The sequence below is a fragment of the Rhipicephalus sanguineus genome, chromosome 6 (assembly GCF_013339695.2).
Source record: "Rhipicephalus sanguineus isolate Rsan-2018 chromosome 6, BIME_Rsan_1.4, whole genome shotgun sequence".
Lineage (NCBI taxonomy): Eukaryota > Metazoa > Arthropoda > Arachnida > Ixodida > Ixodidae > Rhipicephalus > Rhipicephalus sanguineus.
The window spans coordinates 157,128,837-157,155,977 of record NC_051181.1 but is presented as its reverse complement, the minus strand read 5'-3'; the positions used below and the strand labels follow the sequence as shown (position 1 = coordinate 157,155,977).

General features: G+C 47.0%; 1 protein-coding gene and 1 long non-coding RNA gene across 2 annotated transcripts in view; one reads left to right on the top strand and one right to left on the bottom strand.

Moving 5' to 3' along the window:
• The window catches only part of LOC125759045 (uncharacterized), a 35,028-nt gene extending 8,039 nt beyond the window's left edge, over positions 1–26,989 (bottom strand). The window contains exons 1-8 of the mRNA XM_049417258.1: positions 26,817–26,989; positions 25,504–25,614; positions 24,147–24,270; positions 22,312–22,359; positions 22,100–22,228; positions 20,384–20,610; positions 16,189–16,286; positions 15,234–15,342 (exon numbers count right to left, since the gene is read on the bottom strand). Of these exons, the coding sequence (XP_049273215.1) occupies positions 15,234–15,342; positions 16,189–16,286; positions 20,384–20,610; positions 22,100–22,228; positions 22,312–22,359; positions 24,147–24,270; positions 25,504–25,614; positions 26,817–26,903 (933 nt within the window). The 5' untranslated portion in view covers positions 26,904–26,989. The remainder of the gene's footprint in view (positions 1–15,233; positions 15,343–16,188; positions 16,287–20,383; positions 20,611–22,099; positions 22,229–22,311; positions 22,360–24,146; positions 24,271–25,503; positions 25,615–26,816) is intronic.
• On the top strand, positions 9,076–12,322 carry LOC125759046 (uncharacterized). Its single transcript, XR_007416648.1, has 3 exons — positions 9,076–9,839; positions 10,451–11,711; positions 11,868–12,322. It is a non-coding gene; the product is annotated as an uncharacterized LOC125759046 (long non-coding RNA).
• Positions 26,990–27,141: the final 152 nt, after the last annotated feature.

Genomic DNA, 27,141 nt, shown 5'->3' with positions numbered 1-27,141 from the left:
GCTCTTGGAGCAAAATCGCTGCATGTGAAACAGGCTTAAGAACGGTCAAACGGAGCTTTCGGAGTCGCGCTCGATTATACCCCGCGCACGTGCTCTCGGAGGCTTGCTCGGTACTTCGGCGAATATAATTCACAGCACCACTGCCTGCCTTCCTTCTTTTTTTTTTTTTTTTTTGGACCAGCCGCTGAAGGTTGACTAAAAGGTAACTTGTTCTGCACGCTTTGTGGGACCACGGCCCACAAAGCGTGCAGAACAAGTTGAGCACGTTGAGTTGAGTTATTGAGTTGGGTTGAGCACGTGCGCGCTCAAGCGCGCACGTGCAGTCTAGCCCGGCCGTGGTGGGACGAAAGATGCCAGTTTGAATGACACAGAACAGACTCCTGTCTCTGAGAAAAAGATGGGAGAATTTGAAGACCCCTCGCTTTGCTGAAGAGCTGATGGCCCTGGGAGTGGGGAGGAAACTTTAGCTCGCTTCCATAAAGGCAGCAGTTGCTTTAGCAAAATAGTTGAGGCTTGTGCTCGTCGGTGCCTATTTGAAAGATGCAGGACGCAGAAGAAATCTTTTCTAGAAAGCCTGTTTCGCTCTTAACAAAAGCGCTGGGCTGTGTGAGGGGTGCTTCCCTAGTCTCGGATTGGGATGGACACAGCGACCACCTGAAAAAATTCTACGTTCTGAAAAATGGCCTTCGGTGAGGTGAAAAGCGGGGGGGGGGGGGTTGGGTTGGCTTATAGCTTTGGGGGGGGCGATCGCCCAATCGCCCCCCCCCCCTGGATCCGCCACTGCCTTGAGGTATGCAAGGCAGTCTGACTTACATGTTGCTAGAATGTCGCTAGGGGACGCTGCAGTACCTCCTGCATAATTGGGGGAAAAAAGGTTATTCTGCCTTAAGAGGCAGAGAGATGGACTGTGAATTTATATTTTTTGTTATAATAACATAGATTTAATCAATGTAGATAAGGCATTAGGACAACATGAAACAAGGAAGTTTTTTTCTTTTTTTTTCTTTTTTTATCCTTCGAGCCTGGTGGCAGACATGTCACCGCCCCGTTATAAAGGGGACGCTCATAGCATCCATCCATCTAGATGAATTGAGGAGACACACACGAGTTACAGGACGGACATAGTGAATGACCCGTAATGTGCACATTCTACTCGTGGGTCTAGGACCAAGAAAAATACGGAGCATGTTGCCGCTCATTCGTTGGGAAGACACTCAGCCTAGGATGTATAACTCAGTGGAGACCTAAACCGAAAATCGCCAAAAATTCGCCATGTCGCCATTCATTATTTTAGGTCGCCACGGGCCTCTCAAATTCGCCAATTTGGCGAAAAGTAGCCACCATTGGCAACCCTGCAGACAGGTTCGAGTTAAACCACGGACAGTCACAGACACGGCACGAATGTCCAAACTCCAGAGACAGAAACTCGCGCTGAAACCGAGCATTCGCACCTCTTATAGATTTACGGGCACGTCGTCGTTCGTGAAGGGCTTCCATCGCTTCGGGGTCTTCTCGCAGCCACCGTTGCCTTTCCCGTTCCCTAGTATTCTCTCATTGTACGTACCCATGAAGCACTCCGTACAGATGCTTCAGCGAAGCTGAAACGTGCGGCCAATGTGTTTATCACTGGGTTAATCCAGTGGTGCGTAGCGGTGAGTAGTGGGATTTGCCCAATTTCTGTGGCTCATAACCTGTTCATGATGATGATAGTTTTTTGTACACACCAAAGTTTTTACGGCCGGTTTAAACAGCTAGCTTTGCTTTTGAGAAGTGAAGAAGCGAGTTGACGAAAGACAAGTAACAGACAATACGACCGCCTTCTGACAACCCTTTCATTTCGCTCGTTTCGGGCACTTCCTCGTAATTTCTATGAATTAACAAGTATGTACATGACCGCTGACCCGAATGTCGCGGGATCGAATGCCGGTCGCGGTGGCCGCATTTCGATGGAGGCGAAATGCTAGAGGCCCGTGTACTGTGCACGTGTGTCAGTGCAGGTTCAAGGAACACCAGTTCGTTGAAATTTCCGGATCCGTGCACTTCGGCGTGCCTCACAATCATATTGTGGTTCCGGCACGCAAAACCGTAGATATTGTTATTATTGCAGAAGGGTAATTAGCCGGGCTAATTGGTATAGATGCATTATGAAAACTTGGCTGCGAGGACAAACGAGACGCATAAGGAGCAGGACACAAGTTTTTGTCCTGCTCCTTCTGTGTCTCGTTTGTTTGCTTTGCCAAGTTTTATCATGGATTATTTACAACGACATGTTCGCATACGTATAACCCCCCTAACGTGCTCAATGGATGAATGAATTAAACTAAAATGCTGGAGTATTTCACGAGCGTGTTGAATTGGTCTCGGTAAATTACTGAACTGATGGAAGAACTGAACACTGCAAGAAGCGTAACTGCGAACCCTTGCTTGCCGACTGCACAGCGTTAGGCTGATACTATAGAACAACGCCAGCATGAGATCTTCGAAGGATTTCCGTACCAAAAAAGGATATAATTGTATCCGGGTGCCGCCAATATCGCTACACCAAAATGAAATCTTGTACAGCATGCGACAGAACACCGTTTACTATGATATGTCGAATCCCCCTTTTTTTCGATGTCATTCTGAGCTTTTGCGGATGAAAACCACAATGTGTTTTTGAAGCACGACGTACTGGGTATACTATGCTTTAATGCTGGCCGCCTAAGGTTCTTTAGCGAGCACCTAAACCAAAATACACGGTTGTTCTTGCATTTGGCCCCCATCGAAATGCAGCCGCCTTTGCCGGGAGTAGAACCCGAGTCTACGAGCTTAGAAAAGTCCCTACATTTTTTTTACTGACTGTTCCCTTAACTATTCACGTGAAAACACAATAAAACTGATTTGTTAGTCAGCGCCTTGTATGTGTCCTCCTGCTTTCCATCATCTCGGTCTTGGTTACTAGCGCTGCTCTTCTCTTTTGAGTGCGCTAGTACACTTAGATTTACGCTAAAGAAATTTATTCGGGTGCAGCCACTTTCGGCGTGCCTCATACGGAGATTGTGGACACGTAAAAGAGCTTATAATTAAATTAACTCGGAACGTGTGGCAACGCTCGCGGTCAAAGCGCCATCGTGAATCCGAAGCCTGCATTGCAGCAATACATTCGACAACATATTCTTCTCGGATACCAGAAGCAGGCCTTTTCAGGAATCAAGAAAAAAATCTGATTTGTCATCGCCTGTCCTGAAACAGCTATCTCTGCTTCTACTGCACGAGAAATACACCGACCACATACATATTTACACCGACGGCTCAACGACCATCCGTGGTTCGTCCGGAGCAGTAGTTGTCCCAGCGAAAGGTCTAACTGTTAGCTTTAAGACCGACCACCCAACAACATCAACGGCTGCAGAACTCACAGCTCTTCGCGCTGCACTTTGTGTTGTCAATCGCGAACAACCGCAGCGATGGTCAATTTTTAGTGACTCCAAAGCAGCCCTACAATCTCTCTTGTCAGCCCTGCGGCGTGGACCATACGAACAAATGGTATTCGAGATAAGACACCTCATTCATACGTCATTCGCGAAGAGACACCAAGTGACATTTCAATGGTTGCCAAGTCACTGCGGTGTGCTTGGCAACGAACATACCGATAATGCTGCTCGGTCAGCTTTGCAAGGCGACAAGGAAGAGGCTATACCCATTTCAAGGTCTGATGCTGCTGCCATGCTTCAAAGGATCGCAAAGAATATTTCGCACTCAACACTGAATACCTCAAGGAGCCAAAACTATCGGCAACACCACCTAAACGAGTTGTGGCGACTTCAAATACCATCTGGACTCCGCCGAAGAGAGACCACTCTGCTATGCCGCTTATGGCTAAGAGTGGCTTTCACGAAGTCATATTCGTTTCGAATAGGGATGGCCGACGACGCTCTTTGCGACGCCTGCGGCACCGAGGAGACCTTGCAGCATATCTTCTGCGACTGTCCTCGCTACGCTGCGCAGAGACGATCCCTCATATTCGCTCTCGCTCGTCTTCACAACAGAACGATGACACTAGAAACAATTCTCCAATGCCATCCTGAAAAGTCATCGAGAACTCAAGCAACCAAGGCATTGCTCAAATTCCTAAGGACAACAGACTTACCGAGCGGCTGTATACTCTTAATGATACCGCATACCGCACAAGACTGCCGCTCCGCGCTGTGAAGTTATGTGTGTGCGTGTGTGTTCCCCTCTCTTTCTCTCTTTACTCTTCTTTCAATCTCCCCCATCCCTTCCCCCTGTACAGGGCAGCATACCGGTTATGCCAAACTGGTTAACATCCCTGTCGTTCCTCTCCCGTTTTCCTTCCTTTCCTTGCACGCAAGTACGGAAAATAAAGGTAACGTGCAGATCGCATTTTTAAAATCACGGGTTAATGTAGCGCTTTCGCGGATTTTTGGCGTTTTACATCGATAAAACGAAGGCGACAGCGTTAACTACGCAGTTGCTGTCAAAGAACACGGGAGCAGCTTCTAGAGCATTCCATACTGGGATGAACCATGCTGACGCGACTTTTTTTTCTTGAGATTTTTTCTCGATTGGCAGTCGCGTCGATCGCTGTGATAACGGCGTCGTGGCGCATTGCGACAGTGACGTAAACACAAGATTGACCAATGCGCAGGCACGTCGACCGTCGACCGTTGTCGGCCAAGCATCACGTGATCTTGGTTTTCGTCGTCGGGGAGCATCTTTCCGTGGTCTTAGACCCCCCATTTTGTTTTCCTCCTTCGACCGCGGTGGTTGCTTTGTCTGGCTGCTGGGCTCTGCGTCAAATTGCTGTCGTACCTCACGCACTGACAGGCTGCGCTTGACGACGTCATGCTCGTGTTACCGTGCGTCTTCTACACGGACTCAGAAAGAACTGCCTTCAACCTCCGAACATTGAAAATGTGAGGAACGTTTCGAAAAACCTCGTGCCTGACAAGCCTTCTGACACCGCTGCAGACAGTGTGTTTCGGTTGCTACCAGAGACTGCCCGCTGCTCAACATGTGCAAGAGTGACGGTCGATTTGCCACGGACATTTATTTCGACTCTCAAGTTCCTCCCGCACGACAACTTTCGCCCTTCAAGCCAGCTTCTGGAATACATGTGACGCTCTGCGAATACTCCAAACCTCGGCAAAGGCACGACGTTACCATAGTAGGCCTAACGCTATTGACTCCCTCCGGGGAAGCCGGAGAAGTGAACTTAAAAGTCGCAAGTCATGCCTGCCGTGGACTCATTTTTCGTTGTGCGTGTTCACCAACCGTTGGCGCCGCCTGGTCAAAGAACTTTGACTCACGGTCGACATTTCTCCGAGGACCAGTGGAACCACCCTCTTCCCGGAGTGCTTGGTCATCGGTCAACAAGTAAGATAGGGAGTCCCCGAGCTCGCAAGGGTGGTTCGCAGCTTAGTCTGTCAGTTGAGCTTTTCGAATTGGTACGCGCCAGGCGTCTTGGTTACGCTCGCAAAAAGTTACGTGAGGTTAGTTGCGTCGTAAGATTTAAGCCCGAATCTTTTCTGGGCGTGCTGCGGCCACGTATCGGGTGTTCGCCGTGACGGAATTTGAGAGGACAGAGCGCGTCGCTCAGTGGCGTAGCCAGGGGGCAGCACACCGGGCCGTGCCCCCCCCCTCCCCCCGAAATTTTTTTTTGCCATGGCACGAAGCACAAAAGGTCACTAGACCACATCTGCCTGTCCTGCCCGCCCTTCAGATCAAGGAGGTGCCCCCCTCTCCCTCCCCACCCCCCACCTCCCGCAAAAAAATTTCTGTATACCTACGCCCCTGGCGTCGCTGGTGTGGCGATGCATATAGCTTCAGGCATAGCTCACAGTTAGGCAGGCAGCTGACACTAGGCAGGATAGCTTGATAGCCGTCCTCTATCGATTTCGTCAGGGACATTTGCCTGTTCCGAATGACGTTGCGACCTCGACCACTATTTCGCGATTAGGTACTTCGTGCGCGATACGAGTTGAAGTGAGGTGCGGTTTTCTGTTAAGCGAAATGTGGTTTCGAGGAAGCAAACAGCATGCGGAATTGCCTCGTTAGCTCGATAGCTTTGTTAGTGCTGCTGAACTTCTTCGGGCTGCAGGTCAGCGCTTCCTGCTGCAGCCAATGTGAGTGGCCGTCAACCTTCTTGCACTATGTGCGTGTGCGGGCAGTCTGTCCATTACTGTGGTTCGCACCTCGCACACTTGGTTGAACGCGCCGCTCGCTTTGGTCGAGTTCTTGGAACACGACCCGCGCACGCGTGCGAACCTTGTCACGGTGAGTATACCTGTTGTTCCTACGTTCGTGTTTCTAAAGAGTGTTTGTTAAACGTTTCAGATGCCTTGTACCTGTGGGCTGCCATACATCGACGTGTGACCACGGCAGTCATCCGAGCACCAGCACGTGAACCCATCGTTGTGGCGAGTATCATCCCAACGTTGCAAATGAGATGACAGGGGCATTCCAGAGTGGCGAGGTTGCAGTTAGTTTTGGTGCCTAATGAGAGCCCCCAGTTTTAGTGGCCGGCTGTTGCAGCCATATTGGGTCTTCTCCTTGACGGAATCGAAGAGGACGGGGCACGGGTGGGGGGCGCGCCGCATACAGGTTCAGCCTTAGCGAACACGATAGGCAGGATATGACAGGTGTCTTCTTTCGATTTCGTCGGGGACATCGAACCCGTTCCGAATGTCTTTTGTGAAGCGACCACTATTTCGTGTCGAGTAGCACGCTCGCGATAGTGCGCTCGAGCGAAATGTGGTTTCGCGGAAGCAAACGGCATTCGGAATTGCCTCGCCATTGGTTAACCGTACTGTCGAACGTGGTGTTCACCTTACAGCGCGCTTTCATTCCAGTGAACATTATTGCTGCTTTTCCTGGTCGCTGTTTTTCCCATAATCCCGGTTATTCACGCTTCTATGCTTACCATGCAGTTTTGAGGTTTACTTTCAGGCTTCGAGTCCCGCCGGCCTTCCAGGAGGAGTCCATGGAGCGCCGCACATTATTCTGAACATGGTGTGTAAGCGCGCATTTTTCATTTCCATTTTTTTAACAAGCGGCTTTAGCACCTATTCATATACACCAGGGCCGGCGGATGTCCCATTCCTGAACGAGCTGTGCATCGAAGGCTGTCCAGTCAGAGTCCACGGGGGAGATGGCGTTGAACAGCACCCGTCCTGTGGCCGTGTCGGCAGCACTTCCACATTCAACCGCCGATAGTCCTGTCAGCAGGAGGGTCTTCAATAAGCGCCATATGGTAAATATCACGTACGCAAAACTCGCTGCAGCTGTGTTTACATGTGCTTAACGATTCGGTCGTGTGTCTTTGCAGCTTTTCCGCGTCTGCCTTCCACTACTACCCGTGACAAGGACATCGAGCTGGCTCCTTCATATTGGTTCCAATGTATACGTTCTTGAGGTCCCCTGGGCAACACACGTCACATGACTGAACTTACTGCCGCCTTCGCACTGCTTCGCTGATGGCATCATCGAGGGAGACTGCAAATTGCTGCTACTCGTGAAATTCTGTTGGTAGGTGTCACGTTCACAGAACTCTTACCGTGACTGTGTTTAAACGTGCTTAAAAATTCCGTCACTTTTCGTTACAGCTTCTCAGAGTCCATCGCTACCAGTGACAAAGACATGGAGCTGGCTCCAGGAGACTGGTTCTAATGCCTACGTTCTTGAGGCCCTCGGGGCACCACTCGTCGTATGGCCGAACTTACTGCCACATTTGCACTGCTTGGCTGACGGCGGCATCCAGGGAGACGGGACATATACCCACTACCTTATAGCAGACGGTAGGAAAATACTTCACTATTAGTATCGTCCTCCACCCTTGACACGCAAGCTCTACACTAGTGGTGCGAAGACTGGGGAAACAGCGGAGTTAGTGGCCCAACCACTTCTCTTTTCCCTCCTCCTCAGCCTCACTTCCTTTCCCGATCACTTGCTATACTATACTCTACATGGCTGTGCTATGCTTCACCCTCTCCCCTCCTCATTTCCTTCCTCTTCTCATTACTCATTCTCACCCTCACTTCACTTTCCCACCCTCTTGCTATACACTACTGTGCTCATTTGTTCGCTTTGCGTGCCTTGGCATAGCCAGGTTGAGTTCCCAGTCTTCTCTTAACGTGGCTGCTCCTCGCTCAACCAGTTAAGGACAACGGAGTTTTTCCAAGCTTAAACAGCTCCGCTGTGAAAAAAATAACGCGACAAGATATGGTAAAATCCTAGAATGACTCGGTGAAAAAAGCTCAAATCCGCTTATTATAAGCGGAACTGGCAACTCTAACAGGGAATGTCGCCGGAGCCAACGTTTCTGCAAGGAGACCTCGTTGTTTTGCTCCTTTGACGAAGACGCATCCAGTTGCAGAAACGCTGGCTACAGCGAAATTTCCTGTCAAGACTTCCCTTTTTTATCTGTGCGCAGGAATGATAGTGCGGCTGTGTTTTCGGATACCTCGAATCACACTAACACGCATCTTGCCTGTCGTTTCAGGCTCCCAGCGTGTTCTGGCGTGTGGCGCGCTACAGAAGATTGGTCCAGCCCGCTCATTGACATCAGCAACGTCCGTGGCATTTCCTCAAGAGCGACTTTGTCCAGCCTGACCGTTCTACCGGGGACTCTGGACCAGTCAAGTCTTCGTACGTTTCTAAGACTTTGTTGGTGTCCTGCACTGTCTTCGCTGCGTGTGGGTGTTCTCCGCAAAGACTGCAGTCGCCGTCGCTCGACCACCTACCAGATCCTATGTTGCACTAATGTCAACAATTCAGTGTAGCTACCCACCCTATGTTGAGAGCTGCGCTTCGCTCAGCCAACGGCTGGGGCCTCTAGCAGTTACAACAATACGGACCCAAAGAACTGTCATAAGCACTGATTTCTCACTCATCAGCTGATCTGTGAAAGTTTGGCGGTGAGGGTAAGGACATTTACATCGTGCGCTTTTGCAGCAACGCATAGATGCTGAATGTTCATGCGCACTTTAATTTGCTCACATCGGCTAATTCAGCAGCTAATCTCTGACTGTCTTGTTGTCTCGTGAATAGATCGAACTTGTTTCAACGGGATTCGGTGCACATTGTGGCTGGTAACGACCATAACCCGTCGATAGTTCAGTGGCGAATCGTATCGACTTTTTCTTCTGGCCATATTGGTTGTGTATAGGGCGCCGAAGTGATCGTTCGCTATCGTTCATGGACACACCCTTTGTAAACAGTTCAGGCATTTGGCCAACCTCCCTGTCTTCCCGTCTACTTCTTCCTCCCCCCCTTCACCTCTTTGGCTTTAGCCCTTTATATGGTTGACCACGGGGCGTTTTCCTTCATTTAATTGACTTGTTCAAAATTCTTCATTGATTTGTATCTGTAGAAGACCGCTTGGCTTTGTCCCGAGGTTTGAACTCGGGCCTTTCATTTATTGATCTTATTTGCACAGTATTTGTGGTGTCGCATCGGTAGAAGCCCGCTTGGCTTTGTCCCGAGGTTTGAACTCGGGCCTTTCAATTATTGAACTTATTTGCACAGTATTCGTAATATCGCATCGGTAGAAGCCCGCTTGGCTTTGTCCCGAGGTTTGAACTCGGGCCTTTCATTTATTGATCTTATTTGCACAGTATTCGTCATATCGCATCGGTAGAAGCCCGCTTGGCTTTGTCCGGGGGTTTGAACTCGGGCCTTTCATTTATTGATCTTATTTGCACAGTATTCGTCATATCGCATCGGTAGAAGCCCGCTTGGCTTTGTCCCGAGGTTTGAACTCGGGCCTTTCATTTATTGATCTTATTTGCACAGTATTCGTCATATCGCATCGGTAGAAGCCCGCTTGGCTTTGTCCCGAGGTTTGAACTCGGGCCTTTCATTTATTGATCTTATTTGCACAGTATTCGTCATATCGCATCGGTAGAAGCCCGCTTGGCTTTGTCCCGGGGTTTGAACTCAGGCCTTTCAATTATTGAACTTATTTGCACAGCATTCGTCATATCGCATCGGTAGAAGCCCGCTTGGCTTTGTCCCGGGGTTTGAACTCGGGCCTTTCATTTATTGATCTTATTTGCACAGCATTCGTCATATCGCATCGGTAGAAGCCCGCTTGGCTTTGTCCCGAGGTTTGAACTCGGGCCTTTCATTTATTGATCTTATTTGCACAGCATTCGTCATATCGCATCGGTAGAAGCCCGCTTGGCTTTGTGCGGGGGTTTGAACTCGGGCCTTTCATTTATTGATCTTATTTGCACAGCATTCGTCATATCGCATCGGTAGAAGCCCACTTGGCTTTGTCCGGGGGTTTGATCTCGGGCCTTTCAATTAATGAACTTATTTGCACAGTATTCGTCATATCGCATCAGTAGAAGCCCGCTTGGCTTTGTCCCGAGGTTTGAACTCAGGCCTTTCATTTTGCACAGTATTCGTCATATCGCATCGGTAGAAGCCCGCTTGGCTTTCTCCCGAGGTTAGAACTCGGGCCTTTCATTTATTGATCTTATTTGCACAGTATTTGTGGTGTCGCATCGGTAGAAGCCCGCTTGGCTTTGTCCCGAGGTTTGAACTCGGGCCTTTCAATTATTGAACTTATTTGCACAGTATTCGTAATATCGCATCGGTAGAAGCCCGCTTGGCTTTGTCCCGAGGTTTGAACTCGGGCCTTTCATTTATTGATCTTATTTGCACAGTATTCGTCATATCGCATCGGTAGAAGCCCGCTTGGCTTTGTCCGGGGGTTTGAACTCGGGCCTTTCATTTATTGATCTTATTTGCACAGTATTCGTCATATCGCATCGGTAGAAGCCCGCTTGGCTTTGTCCCGAGGTTTGAACTCGGGCCTCTTAATTATTGATCTTATTTGCACAGTATTCGTCATATCGCATCGGTAGAAGCCCGCTTGGCTTTGTCCCGAGGTTTGAACTCGGGCCTTTCATTTATTGATCTTATTTGCACAGTATTCGTCGTGTCGCACTGGTAGAAGCCTGTTTGGCTTTGTCCCGACGTTTGATTTTGTGGCTGTTATTTCGACCATTGCACCTATATTTTGTAAAGCGTCATTGTGTTTTTAGCATTCGAAGCACATGTTTGGCTTTGGCTTCAGAGTGTGGTGCAGTGCGGTTGTTTCGTGGTTTCAGCGAAATTGTTATAAAAGCTTTCTTTCACAAACAAGGCTTTCATACAAGTTCTCGGTCCTCTGACATTTTTGACTGCGTCCGCCAAAATGTTTTAAGTGACAGGTCATGATGGCTCTGCTTGTGAAGCTCCCACATTTTTGTGTTCGCCATCACGGCGGTTTGGTTTCCGGAGTGATCACCACTTTGACATCTTCCCTTGGAATCTGTTAGAGCACTTCCTTACTTGGCTTTGACCGGTGGCCTGATCTCGGATTGATTGCTTCACACATTGAGTGGATTTGTTGTATAATGACGCTGGTATGGGAAAGGTTGAAGTGCTCGTTTGGTGTTGTCTGTTAATCTCCGACATATTTCTTTCATGTATACTTTCTTGTAGGGCGCGAGAGTTTGATACATCGCCTCTGTTTTTTTGCATGTCGCTCATCACAAATTAGAACCTCAACACGCCGCTGCAATAGTGCACAGTGTGAATAAGTGGGAAAGGGGTGGGTGTTTACCCTAACCATCAAACACTCTGGTCAACCCAAAGGCTGTTTTGAGACCTGCAATAAAGCTGGTTCGTGGTGCTAGCCCACCATGCTCGTAATTTATCCAGTCTGAATCATTTCTTAGAAGGCACTGAGATCGGGCTAGTTTGTACTGATCCATAACTTGTGTAAGCGCGAAAGACACGTACGACAACGAAGAACACAGGACAAGCGCTTATCCTGTGTTCTTCGTTGTCGTACGTGTCTTTCGCGCTTACAGAAGTTATGAATCATTTCGCTTCGATGAATGCAAGCATCCGCTTTGAAGTGCCGTGCTTCTCAATCTGTGTACTCCCTCCGCTGTTTGTACAGGTAAACACGCGCACTAAAACATCCAAGGTCGTTGGACCATGGAACCTTACAGAAATTGTTGCTATCATAGACTCCACACACAGTAGGGCATCGGATCAGCATACTGCTTTGTCGAAGTGGGCCACATGGATCTTTGTCCTGTGTAACTCTTATGTTTGTACATCGGACTGTTTCTCCGCTGTGGCTGTTTGTCCATCACCTCAAGGACTCAGTGGTTAAGTTCAGCAATTTAACGACGTTTAATTATTCGCGTGATTTTAGGCCTGTTTACAGCTATATTACATCCTATCATTGTAACCATCGGTAACTGCTAACACCACAGACATTGTGCTCTTTGGCCACGCATGGCCCTCGCGCCACAATCATAATCACCAATTCATAGTAAAAAAAACAGCGCGAAAAACACAAGGACGAGACAGATGAAACGGGACTAGCCCTAGTCCCATTTCATCTGTCTCGTCCTTGTGTTTTTCGCGCTGTTCGCACGCTTCTCATAATTACCAACGATGTATAATTATTGCACAGATTGTATTAGCCGATATTAAATTTCTATGACCATTAGCTCAAATGACTGTGTGCACATTGCTTGTAAATTCAATAAAAATGTTAACACTGTCCTTGGTGAACCACTACATGGCCTGCACTTTTCTGCGTACTTCGACTTTCCATCGTCTTGACTAAATTCAACCAAAAGTAAGCACGACGGTAAGTATTTTCCTTGTTCTTACGTTCTTAACATGGCCACGGAGGTATATGCTCATGTAAAAAAAATATTTTGCTCCGAGTTAAGACCATCGATTCAGATCGAGTTTAATATATCGAAGAGCAGACATACGACACGCTTCTTTCCTATCGAATTTCTACAACCATGCTCGGACTTTAAAGAAGTCGGCGACAGTGGCCACTGCAACGCGAGGATAACCTAAATCTAAAAGACGTAGGTTAAAGATGTAGATGTCGGCCATCTAACCAAATTCATGCTTATTCAACGATTACTTGTAATGTACTGATATCAACGAGACGCATCGTATTGCCAGAGAGTTTTTCGCTTGAGCATTTATGAACACTCTTGCGCTTGCCGACTGCACTTAGTCGCTATGGCCTTAAAAAGGTAATTTCGTATTGGTCCCGAGCACGACTATACATATCCACAGTGTGGTCACATGTGAGGCAGCACGCGAGAACACAACCGGCGCTTGTAAAATATAACATTTGCCGTAAGTGTGAACGACTGGTGATAAAAGCGTATCTTTTGTTACCTCCGGTACGAGCGACGCACACGCTGTCTAATCAATGTATCTTGCTTTGCTTAGTGCCTACTGTCTCGCGCAATCTTTAAACATTAGAGCCTGACATTGTGCTCGTCAACAGTGTCGGTGGGCGTTGATTTCGAATCAATTCACGAATTGTAATGAGCGCACGCGGAATTCGTCTAGGAAACCTAGTTGTATCTTTTTGTTTAATTTATGCCGTAGGGCATGCTGGCGCCAATAATAATAATAATAATAATAATAATAATAATAATAATAATAATAATAATAATAATAATAATAATAATAATAATAATAATAATAATAATAATGATGATGATGATGATGATGATGACACTTCGGAACCGCTCAGGTGGTCCGACAGTGGCACGCGGGAACACTAGACAGATGTAAATCGTAGAGAGGCCGTCGTAGTTAAACACATCACAAGTTCACGACTGATTTACGCAGTAATATGTTACACCTTGTCGCATTCGCTTGATCTGACAAGTGCTGGCACGGCGTAAGCGGAAAGCTAAAGCGTGAGGCCCGCGCGCTCTGTGCGGCGACGGCCGCCGCGTACACACTTTTCCCATGAGCGCTTGCGCGCCCGTTGGTGGCGCTCGTGTGCTTGAAAAAGGTCTATGTACTCTGAGCGATGACTACAGATTTAGTTTTAGTGAGGGTCAACAAATCTCGATATGAAAGCTCGGTGTTCGCGCTCATTAAAATATAAAATTGCGTGCTTGATATTTGCAAATGTTATTCTGCATTGGATCACACGTAAAGCCCCTTGTTAAATGTAAGAATTTAACAGCGGAGCTCTTTAAGCTCTTCGTTTTGTGTGACCAGAAAACACTCATCATCATGAACGGCCTCTAGTCCTCTTCTTCTTAGGATTGACTATAAGTAAATACAGTTTGCTCTTGGCGACGCACTTTCGGGGAATGAGGATAGTTATAGCGCATTTTTTCTGTACCGCCTAGATATTTGGCGGATAATAAGACCTGTGGCCAGCACACCCATTGAGGCTGACACGATGTATGTGCAATGTAGCCGTTTCTTCAATGCGTGTGCCGTCTGAAGAAAACAAAAGAGAAGCACAGAACATATAAACAGAAGAGAAGGGAGAGAAAGAAACAGACAAACAGAGAGGGAGAGAAAGGAAAAGACAGAAAGAAAGAAGAGAGAAATAGACAGAGGGACAGAAAGAAAAAAAAAAGTCACAGTTTCGCCGCAACGGCGTAGCAATGAATGCGATAACAACAAATTGGAATGTAACGCGAAGAACGGAAACCAGCTCGAAATTTCTAGCGCGTCGCTCAAGTGCAAAGGACGCACGAAAAGAACACACACAGGACGAGCGCGAACTATCATGCGTCACAGCTCGACACTTGAAGCGCACTGCTCAAACGTAAAGCAGGACGCACGAAACGAACGAACAGGTACACACAGGACGAGCGCGAACTAACTGTCGCAGTTGTTACTTATTTCTGTTTGAACAGCGCGCTCCTTTCGCAAACGCGGCCGCTGTAGCGAGCGAAGCGACCTTCGTACGCTCTGTGACTTCAGCGCAGACATTGCGGGTAAAGCGCATGACAGACAACCCGATGTTTCGCATTTCTTTTCAAGCGGTTGTAGCCTAGATGGTAATAAAAATCTACTAAAATCACCTACGACACAATCAAGGACCACTCTTTTTATTGCCACCAATGTCATAGCGCGAAGAAAAGAGCGCGCCACTCTGTTCGCGTTTCTTGTCATCGCACCTGTACATGTACGTGTAGCGAGGGTTCCGCTAGAGCCTCACGCACTATGTATGTTTCGAGGATCAGGCCGTTCTATATATATAATCAACTTTTTTTTTCGGTCAGTGAACGCTACACACGAAGCTAATTTATAAAGATTTTGTTTCAAGGGATAATTGGAATTCTATACAGAGACTCTGTATTGGGCTTGTCTACAGAGACTCTGTAAACAAGCTTGCGCGTCAGTCCCATGAATGAAGCAGAACAAAGCCTACTTACCATTGAAAGCTTCAGTGCCACATCTGTCGTCGCGGTCATGGTGCCGTGAAGCTTGCAGTCTTTAGATTCATTCGGCACTTCGTTTGTAAGGACCAGAAAGTCAGGATACCTAACCAAGCGGAACATTTAACAGGTGTAAGACTTATTTGTCAAGAGTTTACCACAATAAATTTTAACATAATCTTGCTGAACGGTTTCCTATGCGCAGGATTAGGGAACGTAGGTGAGGAATGCACATTTTGAGCAAAGTTGTCGTCTTGCTTGGTGCGCAATTCTTGTTATACCATAAAATCAATGCCATTGACACAGATGCTAACACACTGATACGCTACTACATCGCATACATGTCCGGGACGAAAGAAGGGGAATCTTTCGTTTCGGGAAAGAAAGCGATGTAGTAGCGTATCAGTGTATCAGCAGGAGAATTTCCCTTCTTTCGTTAATTCATAACGAGGGACCCGTTCCGGCAGACTTGATGCCCTTAGGCCGTATGCGACGGTTTACTGGTAAGCTGCCACCTCACAGAAAGATGACATGGCACCTGACGCCTGCTGATAAAGAAGAGTGCTCCACACTCAATGCTACAAGCGGAACTGGCTAACACTCCCTAGATTACACGCACAGAAATGCCCAGCAAGTGGACGAGAAAGCGACCGCCACCGTAGCTCAACTGGTAGAGCATCGACCGCGTTATCCCAAGGTTGTAGGTTCGGTCCCCACCGGCGCCAAGTTGCTTTTTCATCCACTTTAATTCCTTTCCATTGATGTCATAATTGTTACATTACAGTAAAAGACTGCTAATAATGTCCCCATACACTTTCCTTGGCTTCACTGCCTGTTGGTTACATCCCCGGAAGTGATGTATTAATGATACGACAATCAAGGACATTATATGACCACTAAGTAACAAATAGTAAGTATGCAGCAACATCAAGCGAATAAATATCAAGCTCACTCTGAAAGTTCCTTGAGCCTGCTCTCCGGTTCAAATGCAGAGACGAGTAAAATGAGAACTGGTCTTGGGTCTCGTTCGCTAAACTCGTTGGAGAGTTCCTGCAAGACAAAGAGAGCGCACCTGGAGTTGCTGACGCGCTAACGTGGCTCTGGACAGTTAATCCACAGATGAGTATTGCCCTCTACTGCATTTGAACTGCAAAGTATGAAAAGTAAACGGATCGCGGACCTGCTTGCAGTCAAAAAGCGCTGTCTCTCAACAGATGCATCAAACAAAAGCATTTTTCCGTTTGTTCCTCTTCAATGAAAGTACAATGGAAGTGTGCCTGTGTGGGTACATTAAACCCAATAGAAGGTCCACTAGACCGATTAACTCATATTGATAATTATTAATGGGCATATCGGTTAACATGTTAATTGATTTTGATAGAGTCATAATCGCAACAAAACCTCGATGTCCGTGTCAGGCACTCAGACTGGCTTACACCAACACCCATTTTTACTGCAGAAATTTTGACAGAACCAGGAAAGTCAATGCTTTCAACTCTTCCCCCCAGCAAAAAAAAGAAGGAAAGAGACAAGATAAATATAATCTCACTGCGCCTGACCACTCTTATACCATGCGCCCGACGAAGCAGGTACGCGAGGATAGAAGTATGTGTAGATGGCATAAAAAAGTAAATGGCAAAGCCGAACAGCGAGTGCTACAGGTAAAATAAAATTAAAATAATGAAAACGAATAGCCGTGAAGAAATAATAGGATTTGCGAATAAGTTAGATACAAAAATAAACTTGAAAAAGCAATTAAAAGCGGCAACAGAATCTAAGCATGTCGCGTAAATAGTCAAAGCAACCCTAAGAACTGGATAGCGCGTGCGTGACGCGAAAATGGTTTAAATTTAAAACATAACGCTCTACGCCTTTTCTTTTTTAAAGAAGCCGCGTTTCGAGAGAGAGTGGAAGCTGACACACACATAAGCCTACGTATTATAGATGCTGAAATGACACCAGCCACAGTTTCAGATATACCCGACGTGAGAATGATACCAGTTCAGCATCTTGAATTAATTCATCCAGCCAGCCAGATTTCTGTCAAAGATATTTAACTTGAAAAATGGGTACCAGCGAAAACACTGAAAACACGTACACAAGAAGAAGGCGTTACACACGGACGAACGCTGGACTTTCAACTGTGCTTTATTGGAAATTGCATTGCCACACAAGGCTTCTCACACATGCGCATTGCCATCACTTCTCACGACACGTGACACTTCAACTTAATATTTACGCTAAGTAGGCACGCTCTTTCGACGTCAGTGACAAGGACGTATCGCTGACACAATTATCTTTATGATTCACAATGTGAAACGCTTCTAAAATCTCCCGCGAATATCTTGTCTTTCCCCTGCCCAAAATGGTCGTGCGATCGAACATCGGCTTACTGGATTTGCATTTCATGCACCTGCGGCAATGAACAGCCAGATTGCTTCCCAAGTCCCCGCTCAAGGATGTATTATGTTCTTGCAGCCGCTTATTTATACATCTTCCCGTTTGCCCAATATAAACTTTGCCACATGCTAGTGGAACGCAGTAAACAACACCAGTCCTGCACTCAACAAAGGGTTTCATGTGCTTGACTTGACAGGCCTCTTTCCTTTTCCCATCGATGCCTATTCTCGCACACAAGCCTGCCAATTTGCATGGTGCGGAAAAAACCACGCTGACTCCTTGCTTTCCAGCCACTTTCTTTATGTTGTGAGAAACCTTATGTATGTAAGGTATCACTTCAAAATCCTTCATTTTCTCGGTAGGGTTCCTAACTTTAAGCCCCTTCACTTTTTTCAACCCAACTTCCGCAACAGACCTAATGACCGAGAAAGGGAAACCCGCAGCCATCAACCTCTCGACCTGCTCCTTCAGGCTACAGGCCATGCGATGGGAGCAGCTCTTTTGCACCGCGTCCATGAGGCGACCGAGCGCTACGCTCCTCTTGACCAACTTCGACTGGTTGGATTCATATGGCAGTAGTGCTTTTTTTGTTCGGGGCGAAAAGATCCAGCAAACATGGTCATTGTCATGAAACATTAGTTGTAAGTCAAGAAACCTTATGGCATTGTCGAGTGGTAGTTCGCAGGTAAAATTTAAACCTCGAGAACAATCCTTAAAAACAGATAAAATACCCTCTGCAACACTGTCCACTTTTTCTCCTGGCAAAAGCCTTATAAAAACCAGAAAGTCGTCCACATACCTAAACACACGGATAACATGTTCGTTGTCCAAAGAAGCGCAAATGAGGTTGTCAATTTTGGCCAGGAATATGCTACATAAAATCGGCGCAACACTTGACCCAATACATATCCCTTTCTTTTGTAAAAACACACTACCCTTAAACTCGACCAGGGTGGATTCCAAGTAACAGGACAGCACCTCAAAAAATGCGCCAACGCTCATGCCTACTTGGTTCTGAAAGCGAACAACTCCACTGAGTTCAATCACTTCGCGTACCGCTATGTACAATTCGTCGTGCGGAATTGAGTAATAAAGGTCCTCTATGTCCAAGGAAAACGCACTGTTCACTCCAGTTAGGCCTTCCCTTAGCACGTCAACCAAGTCCGCGGAATTTCGGAGGGCGAACGGGTCCGCTGGCTTCAAGGAGTTCAGATGACGCTGAAGGAAGGTGCTTACAGTTTTTTTGCCAGGATCCGCTTTCTGTCACAATTGCTCTCAGTGGGCAGTCCACCTTATGAGTCTTCGCCGTGAAAAAGACTTGGAGCCGGTCGTTACTGCACTTTGTCGCTGCTTTAGCTAAACTTTCTTGGTTGCACTTCTCAAGCAGTCTCACTGCGTTCCGTTTTACTTGGCTCGGTTTCACTGAAACGGGTTTGAAGTGTTTTTCCATCGCTCTACAGGCCCTTTCATTGAAGCAGTTTGTGCGCTGAACTACGAACCCTCCCTGTTTGTCCGACTGTAGTAGCGTTAAACCATTTCGACGGAAATGGTCCACCACCGGCCGGAAACAATCCTTTCGTGCTTCCTGCAATTCGTCACGAGTGCGCATGAGGCAATCGAGACCCTCCGAAAGACAACGGTCTTTTTCCTGCGAAGGGGCTTTGCTTGCCACTGCTCGAACCTTGGCAAGTAACTCGTGCTTCTCAACTCGCGGCGGTAGGCTGAACTTTACACGCGCCTACGTAGCATGCATTCGTTGGAACGTCCACGGCCGGTTCGCGGTTGCGAGCGGCCAGACTGATCGTGAAGCGTCACCGTCTGCGGTACGCGACTTCGATTGGGGCGTGCACTGTATTTGCTACAAATGATCAAACACCAGATCTACAAGTGACTCTACGCTAGTGTTAGATAGGCGGACCACCTAAGGGAGCAATCATTGATTGCTGAAGTGTTCCGCCCACCTACCTATAATAAATAATACCATTATCGTTACCAGAGGCTGCGCGGTCTACGTGCGCGATAAGTGGTGATGAGAAGAAAAGACAAAAATGTTTTGGTTCTTCGTTTTTTTTTCTTTGTTTATTGGCACTACTTGTGTTACGTAAGATAAGTTGCTCTTCATAGCCCATCCTGTATTTGTGTATTGCTTATTTTTAGCGGTTCTAAGTTGTCAAACAAACCAAACCAACTAGCCTAGTTTTCAGCTTTAACGTTTCAGGAAAGAGAAACGAAAGTGGCTGACCCAGTGCAACGCGATGCATTCATATTTTATGCAGTATTTCCCTATCTCTTCTCAGAGGAACAACTTTGGGAAATTCAGTGGCTCCCAGTAGGACGCGCACGAATTTTTCTGGTAGCATGAAAGGGTTCATGATAAAAGAATAGGTAGGCGTTCAGAAACAGGCACAAGTAAATATATCAAGACAACATAAACGCCGATCTTGATTTCTTCTCTTGCGTCTATGTCTGCACGTTTACATTTTTCAAGAATCCATGTCAACTAGCTCAACTTTCTGTCGCTCTAGGCACGAAAGGGTATTCATGCTGTTAGTAACACTGAAAATAGCGATGCAGCCGAGTGCTGGCATTACTTTGGCACGGCAACGGCGCCACCGCACAAGAGCAGTACTGCGTCGGTGAGTCAACACTGCACAATTGTACGGAGGAAGAGTGGTTGGTAAAAGCAGAGGTCTTAGCTTCCTACCAGTTCGCGTAAACGCAGAAATCGCCAACGTCAGCGAACCTACTCGAAGAAACTTGGCGAGGCCTTTGACGGGCTGCATGCTCGCCGTTTCTTTCACCGCCAGTCCGCAGAGGCCTTCAGTGGAAAGCCAGTTTGTGATGAAGGAGATTATTTTCTCCCTCGCTACTGCGCTGTCCGGAAGATTGTTCAATACTTTGCTAGCATCGAGCGATACCACAAAGCACGTCCAGTTGAGCTTTGCGTCTAGCAGCCGGCCTTGCAGGTTCGCTTCTGAAAGGTTAAAAAAAAAAAAGAACGCTAAGACTAACGCCAGCACAGTGTCATACAAGACGTCCACGCGACTGCGCCTATAACCAGAGCAATCGGACGAGCGCCGACAAAGAACGCCCACCATTCTAGAAAACAGCTATATACTTGGCATACATACAATCCAGCCCTCAATTTATTATATAAAGTTCTCATTAATCGTTCCTTTAGTAGAAAATGCGGTCGATACGAGCGTGGCACCGATACACAGGGTCTCCCAAATATCACGCAGCACGATTTTAAAAAAGAGCAAGGTCGTTACGCAGAGCCCACCTAGTGCATATTGTTCCCAGTATACTGTAGTAGCCACTACAATTTTTTCGTTAATGAGGTTTAGTTAATTAATGCTAACTATGTTTTCTAACTCGAGTACTCACCTAATCATTAAAATGTCAATGAGGCATATGTAGGCATGTTCAAATGACATCTATCTGCGCTATTTTCAACAACGTACTAATTGAGTGCTCGCTTTTTTTAGCTAATAAAGAAAGCCCGGAAATCTGAAAAATGACACGTGACTAGATTCCAGCGCGCATCAGGAAGCAGCGCCCTCAAACAGGATTACTGTGAGGTAGCAAGTCAAGACTACGCTCCCACCTTTTGCGGGTGGGAGTGTAGACACGTGTTATTTTTATTATTTCGCATGCTTTCTTTATTAGCCGGAAAAGAATGAGCACGTAATTAGCACGTTGCTGAAAATAGGGGTTTTAGATGTAGGGGTTTTACGTCCCAAAACCACCATATGATTATGAGGGACGCTGTAGTGGACGGCTCCAAAAATTTTGACCATCTGATGTTCTTTAACGTGCACCTAAATCTAAGTACGCGGTCCTCTGGCATTTAGCCTCCACTGAAATGAGACCGCCGCGGCCGGATTCGAATCCGCGTCTTTCGGGTCAGCAGCCGAGCACCGTAACCACTGAGCCAACCCGGCGGCTAGCTAGTCTAGTTAAGACTTTTTTTCATTAAAATGTATTCTATAAGTAATTGGAAACATGTTCAAAGTAGAGGTATCGTTCTCTGTTCTTGTATATCAATGAATAATTATTAAATTTTATTTAATAAGGACATTGCTGTGCGGCCTACGTTGCATAGTGTGCTAATTTTTTTTTTAATATTTCAAGGCCGCACAGTGGATCAAGTTTAACAGTTCACTTTTGTGTCATATTATGACTTGCCTTTAATGGTATCGTTTGTCCACTGAACTAAATTGGCCGTTCTCAATGCCCAAAGCAGCAATTAATTCAAAGTCTGTTCGTTTTTAAACGCATGAAAGGCTCACAGCGCGCCCACCCTACTGAAACGTTCGTTATGCCAATGCAATCATTCCACACGTTTCTTTACGAAATCCATACATTTTCCATATATTTCCATAAGAATTTTTCGCAAAGATGTGGAATTATTGAAATTGCACAGGGCAGTTGTGCACATTGCATGAAAGTGGCCTTCTTACTGTAGCTGCTGCTTTTGATGACGTTGTTGTAGAGGTACTCCACTTCGCCGTCCACAAAGACGTCACACTGGGAGAACGGGAAGTCGACAGTGGCACGCTGTGTTGACGAGGGGACGCAAACCAGTATGCCTGCGCCAATCGGAAAGAGTCTCAGGGTTCGCCTTCCGTTGTGAGAGACACGGAAACGGTTCTTGACCAGAGTTGCGCATTACCTCTGTACGATGTCCCAGGCACTGCTGCTAGCGAACGATTCCGTTTGCCTGCAGAAAGGAAGCAGAGACGTGTACACGAAGGAGATAGAGCAAAGCTAGACTTCAAACTAACACTACACGAGAATGACAGAAAGTTGAAGTAGTCGGTAGCGATTCACGTAGGCCGTGCGCGCACAGACGCAAATGAAGGGAATCAAGTTTCACTTTTTGAGCGATATGTACCACTGTAGAAAATAAAGCTTATGTTGGAAGTCAGCGCTGTGCCCGCGTCGTTTTTTTCGTCCTTGTTCTTTTGTGCGCTCAAAAAGTGAAACATGAATTACCAACATGCCCAAGGATACGCTCTTCCAAGGGAATCAACTTTAGTGCAAACTGCTCTCTTCCTATCTGCGCGCTTAACTTTCTTTTTCAATTACGATATTAAGAAACAAAATTAAAAACACCAGTTTGTCTGCGACACCCTGAGTACCCCGCCCCACTCCTGTCACAAACTCTAGGCTAGGAACCATTGATATTTAGAAAACTGCTCAAACTATTTCGAGTAAACAGGATTCCTGAATAAACTTCAAATTCCAGTGCCTCTGCGGATGAATAAAAATTTCTTTATTGTACCTGTAGTACGAACAGGTGCGTGTTTTATTATAAATTGTGACAGTATTCACGAAATCACAAATATTCAGAAAAATATTTAAATGACAATGACTGCGTCGGCAAAATCTGCACAAACTTAAAAATAGAAAGAAGTTACGTCCCACCTCGCCCATTGATTGAGGGTCTTAAACGGTCTTACAGTGTCCTACATCGCAGCTTACGTGAGCTTGTTGCGCTGATGTACACAAGAAATTTAAATGTACATTTGCAAAATATTTATTAATGAAAAAGTTGTCATCTACTTGAAAATGAGCCGCCGCTATAAGCAAAGAAACGCAAACCTTCATTTTTTCGCAACTTGTAAGGGCTTCGTAACTTTGTGCTGCATAAAGCTAGGTGAAAGCCAACTTTTAAACAAATGGTTCACCGCCTTGCAGATAGTTTCTGCAGAACCAGTTCGGATAACCAATGAATAAAACGGCATTGTATGCCGATGTGTACGACCTTTTTACAACTCCCCTTCATGCGCAAGCATATATTAAAACTCAGTATAAATGTTGACTGAGGGGTTGCCTAGTGAAAGAGCACTAGCTGCGTTGCACGCACTTAAAGGGACCCTGCAACACTTTTTCAGCGTGGTCTGACAACGCTGCCGATCGATAGTCGAGGTTCCCGAGAACACGCGAGCCAAAGTTTATAGCGCAGCACGCGGCCCAGAATTTACAATGAATTCTCAAAGTCAGCTAGAAATCCTTTCTTCTTTTTAGAAGTGATGCCATATACCCAAACAACCGCGTCATATACCCAAATTCACGGCCATTGGCTGATTTGGAGCCCGCCCCGTGTCCGCGTTCGCACTAAACGTAAGGCGCGCGTTCGAAAGAAAAAAAAGTGCTCAAGGTCACGACGCGCGCATGACGTAACTTCTTTCCCCAGCGCCATTCCTCCCTGCATAGCTTCGAGCGCGCTCGTCGGGACGAGAGGAGAGAGAAAGCAGTTACAGCGTGCGACAAATCTTTGTAACTCCACTCGTACTAGACGGATTCTAAAAATTTTTGCGGGGGTCGATTCGTGAGGTAATAAACTAATTTAATGAAGCCATTCGATGGTTACTTGGAAAAGTGTTGCAGGGCCCTTTTAAACTGAATTGAGAAACTCGAGCTGCAGCCGAATCTACTTGGTCAGACATCGCCTGCATATCCGGGATCGCAACGCAAATACATAGCCGTGAACGGGCATCTTACCAAGCACGTTGTCAAGCGCTGCCAGGCGCGAGAAGGGCTGCCGGCACGTGCCACGTGGATCCTCGTAGTCCGCGTTGAACGCCGCAACGCAGCCTAGCGGTGTGTAGGACAGGTAGGACCGGGCCTGCGGGTGTTCACAGAACGTGGTAGAACGGACATTGAGCTACGCCTGTTTCAACTTACTTAATATAAACTAAAGATAAATACTAATTTATTAGCACGTACTGATAAAGTATTTATACTCACACTGGTTCCCAGCTGTTCATAAAATTTCGCTATCACTGCGCTTAGTAGCGCTAATGTCTGACGATGTTTTAAGACGCATGTTCATTGCAGACAGAGGAGTACTGAAAGTGCGCATTTTTGTGAATATTAGAAAAGTCACAAGGGTGATTTGCTGTCGGCTACAAATGAAAGATGTTCAGAGGTTAGCTAAAAGTATCAACACCGGAACAAAAATGTAGTGAAACGTCGATTTCCATGAGTTGGTTCATACTTGGTTATAAAACGCAGCACAAGTATAGAACGGAGAAGACAGAGAAACAAAATGGAATCACTGTCCTGTTTTTGTGGCTCTTGTCTCTTTCCCAGTTGTGCTGCCGTTTCAACGATATAAAAACGTCAAACGTTCAAGGTAGCGTAGCAGACGTCGGGTGTAGCTAAAACGAAGACAATTAAAATGCTCTAAGTTAGCGCATATTTTGTAGTCAACCACAACAATTTACGGACCCCACGAGCGCGTGGCTAAGAGCCTCTTCGCGACATTTCCGCTACGTAAGCGACGAACGACAGCAGTGCTACGCCCAGACCCATCCATCTCTTAGTCAATGGCCTGGCTATTTTCCCAATGGGCACGAATATTTTCCACCTTTCACTTTTTAACGCGACGCACTGTTCGGCAGCCATAGCTACGTGCTTCTGTTTCCAGAGCAGTCTATCAGCATAACTGTTATCAGCCGCAGTATTCCTCGCAAAGTGATATCTACTCAACGGCACACCGTTCGAAGCACACCGTGGTAGCTTTGAGTCTGCTATCAAAGCAGAAGTGTGACGCTCATTCCGCAGATAAGCGCTTTGCGTGAAAACAACGCACTAACAATGTGCTGCGCGGCAGCAAAAAATTGATATACCAGTGAATAACACGAACAACCGTTTCCGGCCCAGCGCTGCGGTCGATGGTAGATGGGGTACAGCTAGGTGGCGCGGACAGCCAGTTTGGCACGCGCTCTCGTGGTCCGTAAACTTTTGTGGCTGACTGTACGTATACGTTAGCGCGTCTACACCATCGTCATCGTCGCTCCGCGCATGTTGAATGTTACGACGAGTATGATCACAAAGTGAAAAATGCAACGCTCACCTTTGTCTCGAGGCTGTACTCGTTCTCGTACGTCAGAACGTCGTTGTGCTTCTTAGAACGCACGGCGGACGATACAGTGTCGTACTCGACGTTTCCTTCCCACGTGCAGACCTGAAATTGGGCAATCCTGCACGTCAACTCCATATCGCCACGCGTTTTGCTGTCTTACGCACCTGGTCGGTGATCGATGTCACCTTGCTATCAGTGCTATATTATCAATCTCACTACCCAAGCACTCATGAACAAAACCGCATTTTTTGACAGAGTAAGAAAAAGTGCCGGCTCGTTTGATTAGTCCAAGTACTGTTCTTACAGCCAAGCTACTATGGCTAGGTTCTGGCGGATCGCGTCCGCGGACAAAACGGCGCGTAGAAGAATAACTTAGGGCGCCCCTCGCCCTCTAACCACAGGTGCCCTTGCCCCTTCGCCACCACCGATGCCTCTTTCACAAGTGTCGCGATACTCGTCGGTAGCACATCACACCAATCGTTGTGCCCCTCTGTCTAGTAAAGATCGCGCTAGCGCGGTTATCAGCAGTTGCCCTTTGGACTCGCTATCGCTCGCAGGAAGAAGAGCGGGAATTCAAGTAGCGCCGTCGCGCACCGAAGCGCGAATGGGCGTGAAAACGATGTGAAGCCCCTGCCGCAGAACGTGCAGCCACGGCCACTGGCTTCGCGGGCTTCAATCTTCACAGTAGTGCAAGGGCTCTGAATTTTCAGATTGAAACTTTGTGAAGTACCCTACAAAATGGCGTCGAAAGTTATTGCTACACCTTACAGCCGTGCAGCAATCTCGGCGCAGGAACGGGCTCAGCCTCATCGGGCATTTTTTGCCTTCTGCAGCTAACGAGATAACGCGCTTAAACCGTCGCGAGGGTCCCTGATAACTTCACGACCGGTTTTTTTTGGCAAGCACCGTCCATTCTCCCGCGAAGGCTACTTTTTCTTCTATCCTTCAGGATAGAAGCCTTCAGGATAGAAGCCTTCAGGATAGAAGCCTTCAGGATACAAGATGGACGCGCCAATTGACTGCGAGATACGCAATGGGCGCTGCTGCCTTCCTCCATGGCCCTAAACGTGTTGTCTAAAATGCTTGTACATATACATATGGAATTTCTCTAACGATGCCATTCACGTAGTGTTGTGCTTAATTAGGTTACGGTGTCCCGCAGATTCTAGTTGTTGCTGCAATTTCCCGCATATCGATATTCTAACTTTCTTCGAATAAAACGCGAGTTAAATGTAGTCCCCTTCAATCATACCTTCTAGCCATTGCGTACCGTCTTTTCTGGCCGTTATAATTTAGTAGCGTACCTGCGCGTAGTTGATTTGCTCCTCGTCGATGCAGCTGTCATCCAGGTCCGAATGCCTTGGAGGAAGCGAGAACTTGAGCACGGCCATGTTAGCCGCCACGCACACGCCGGCCAGGTGGCGGTGAATCCGCACCAGCTGATTGGTCAGCTGCGCTGTCTGCCTCTGCGCAATGGTCCCGACCCGAGAAGTATCGAAGCGTCAACACAAGTGCGAACATCGGCTGTCGGCGCAGACAAATCTCGAGGAAACCACATCATCGAAGTGTATAAATCAGTCCCTTTAAGCCACGCTAAGAAGAGCACAGGCGCAAGCGTGCGCTCTCACG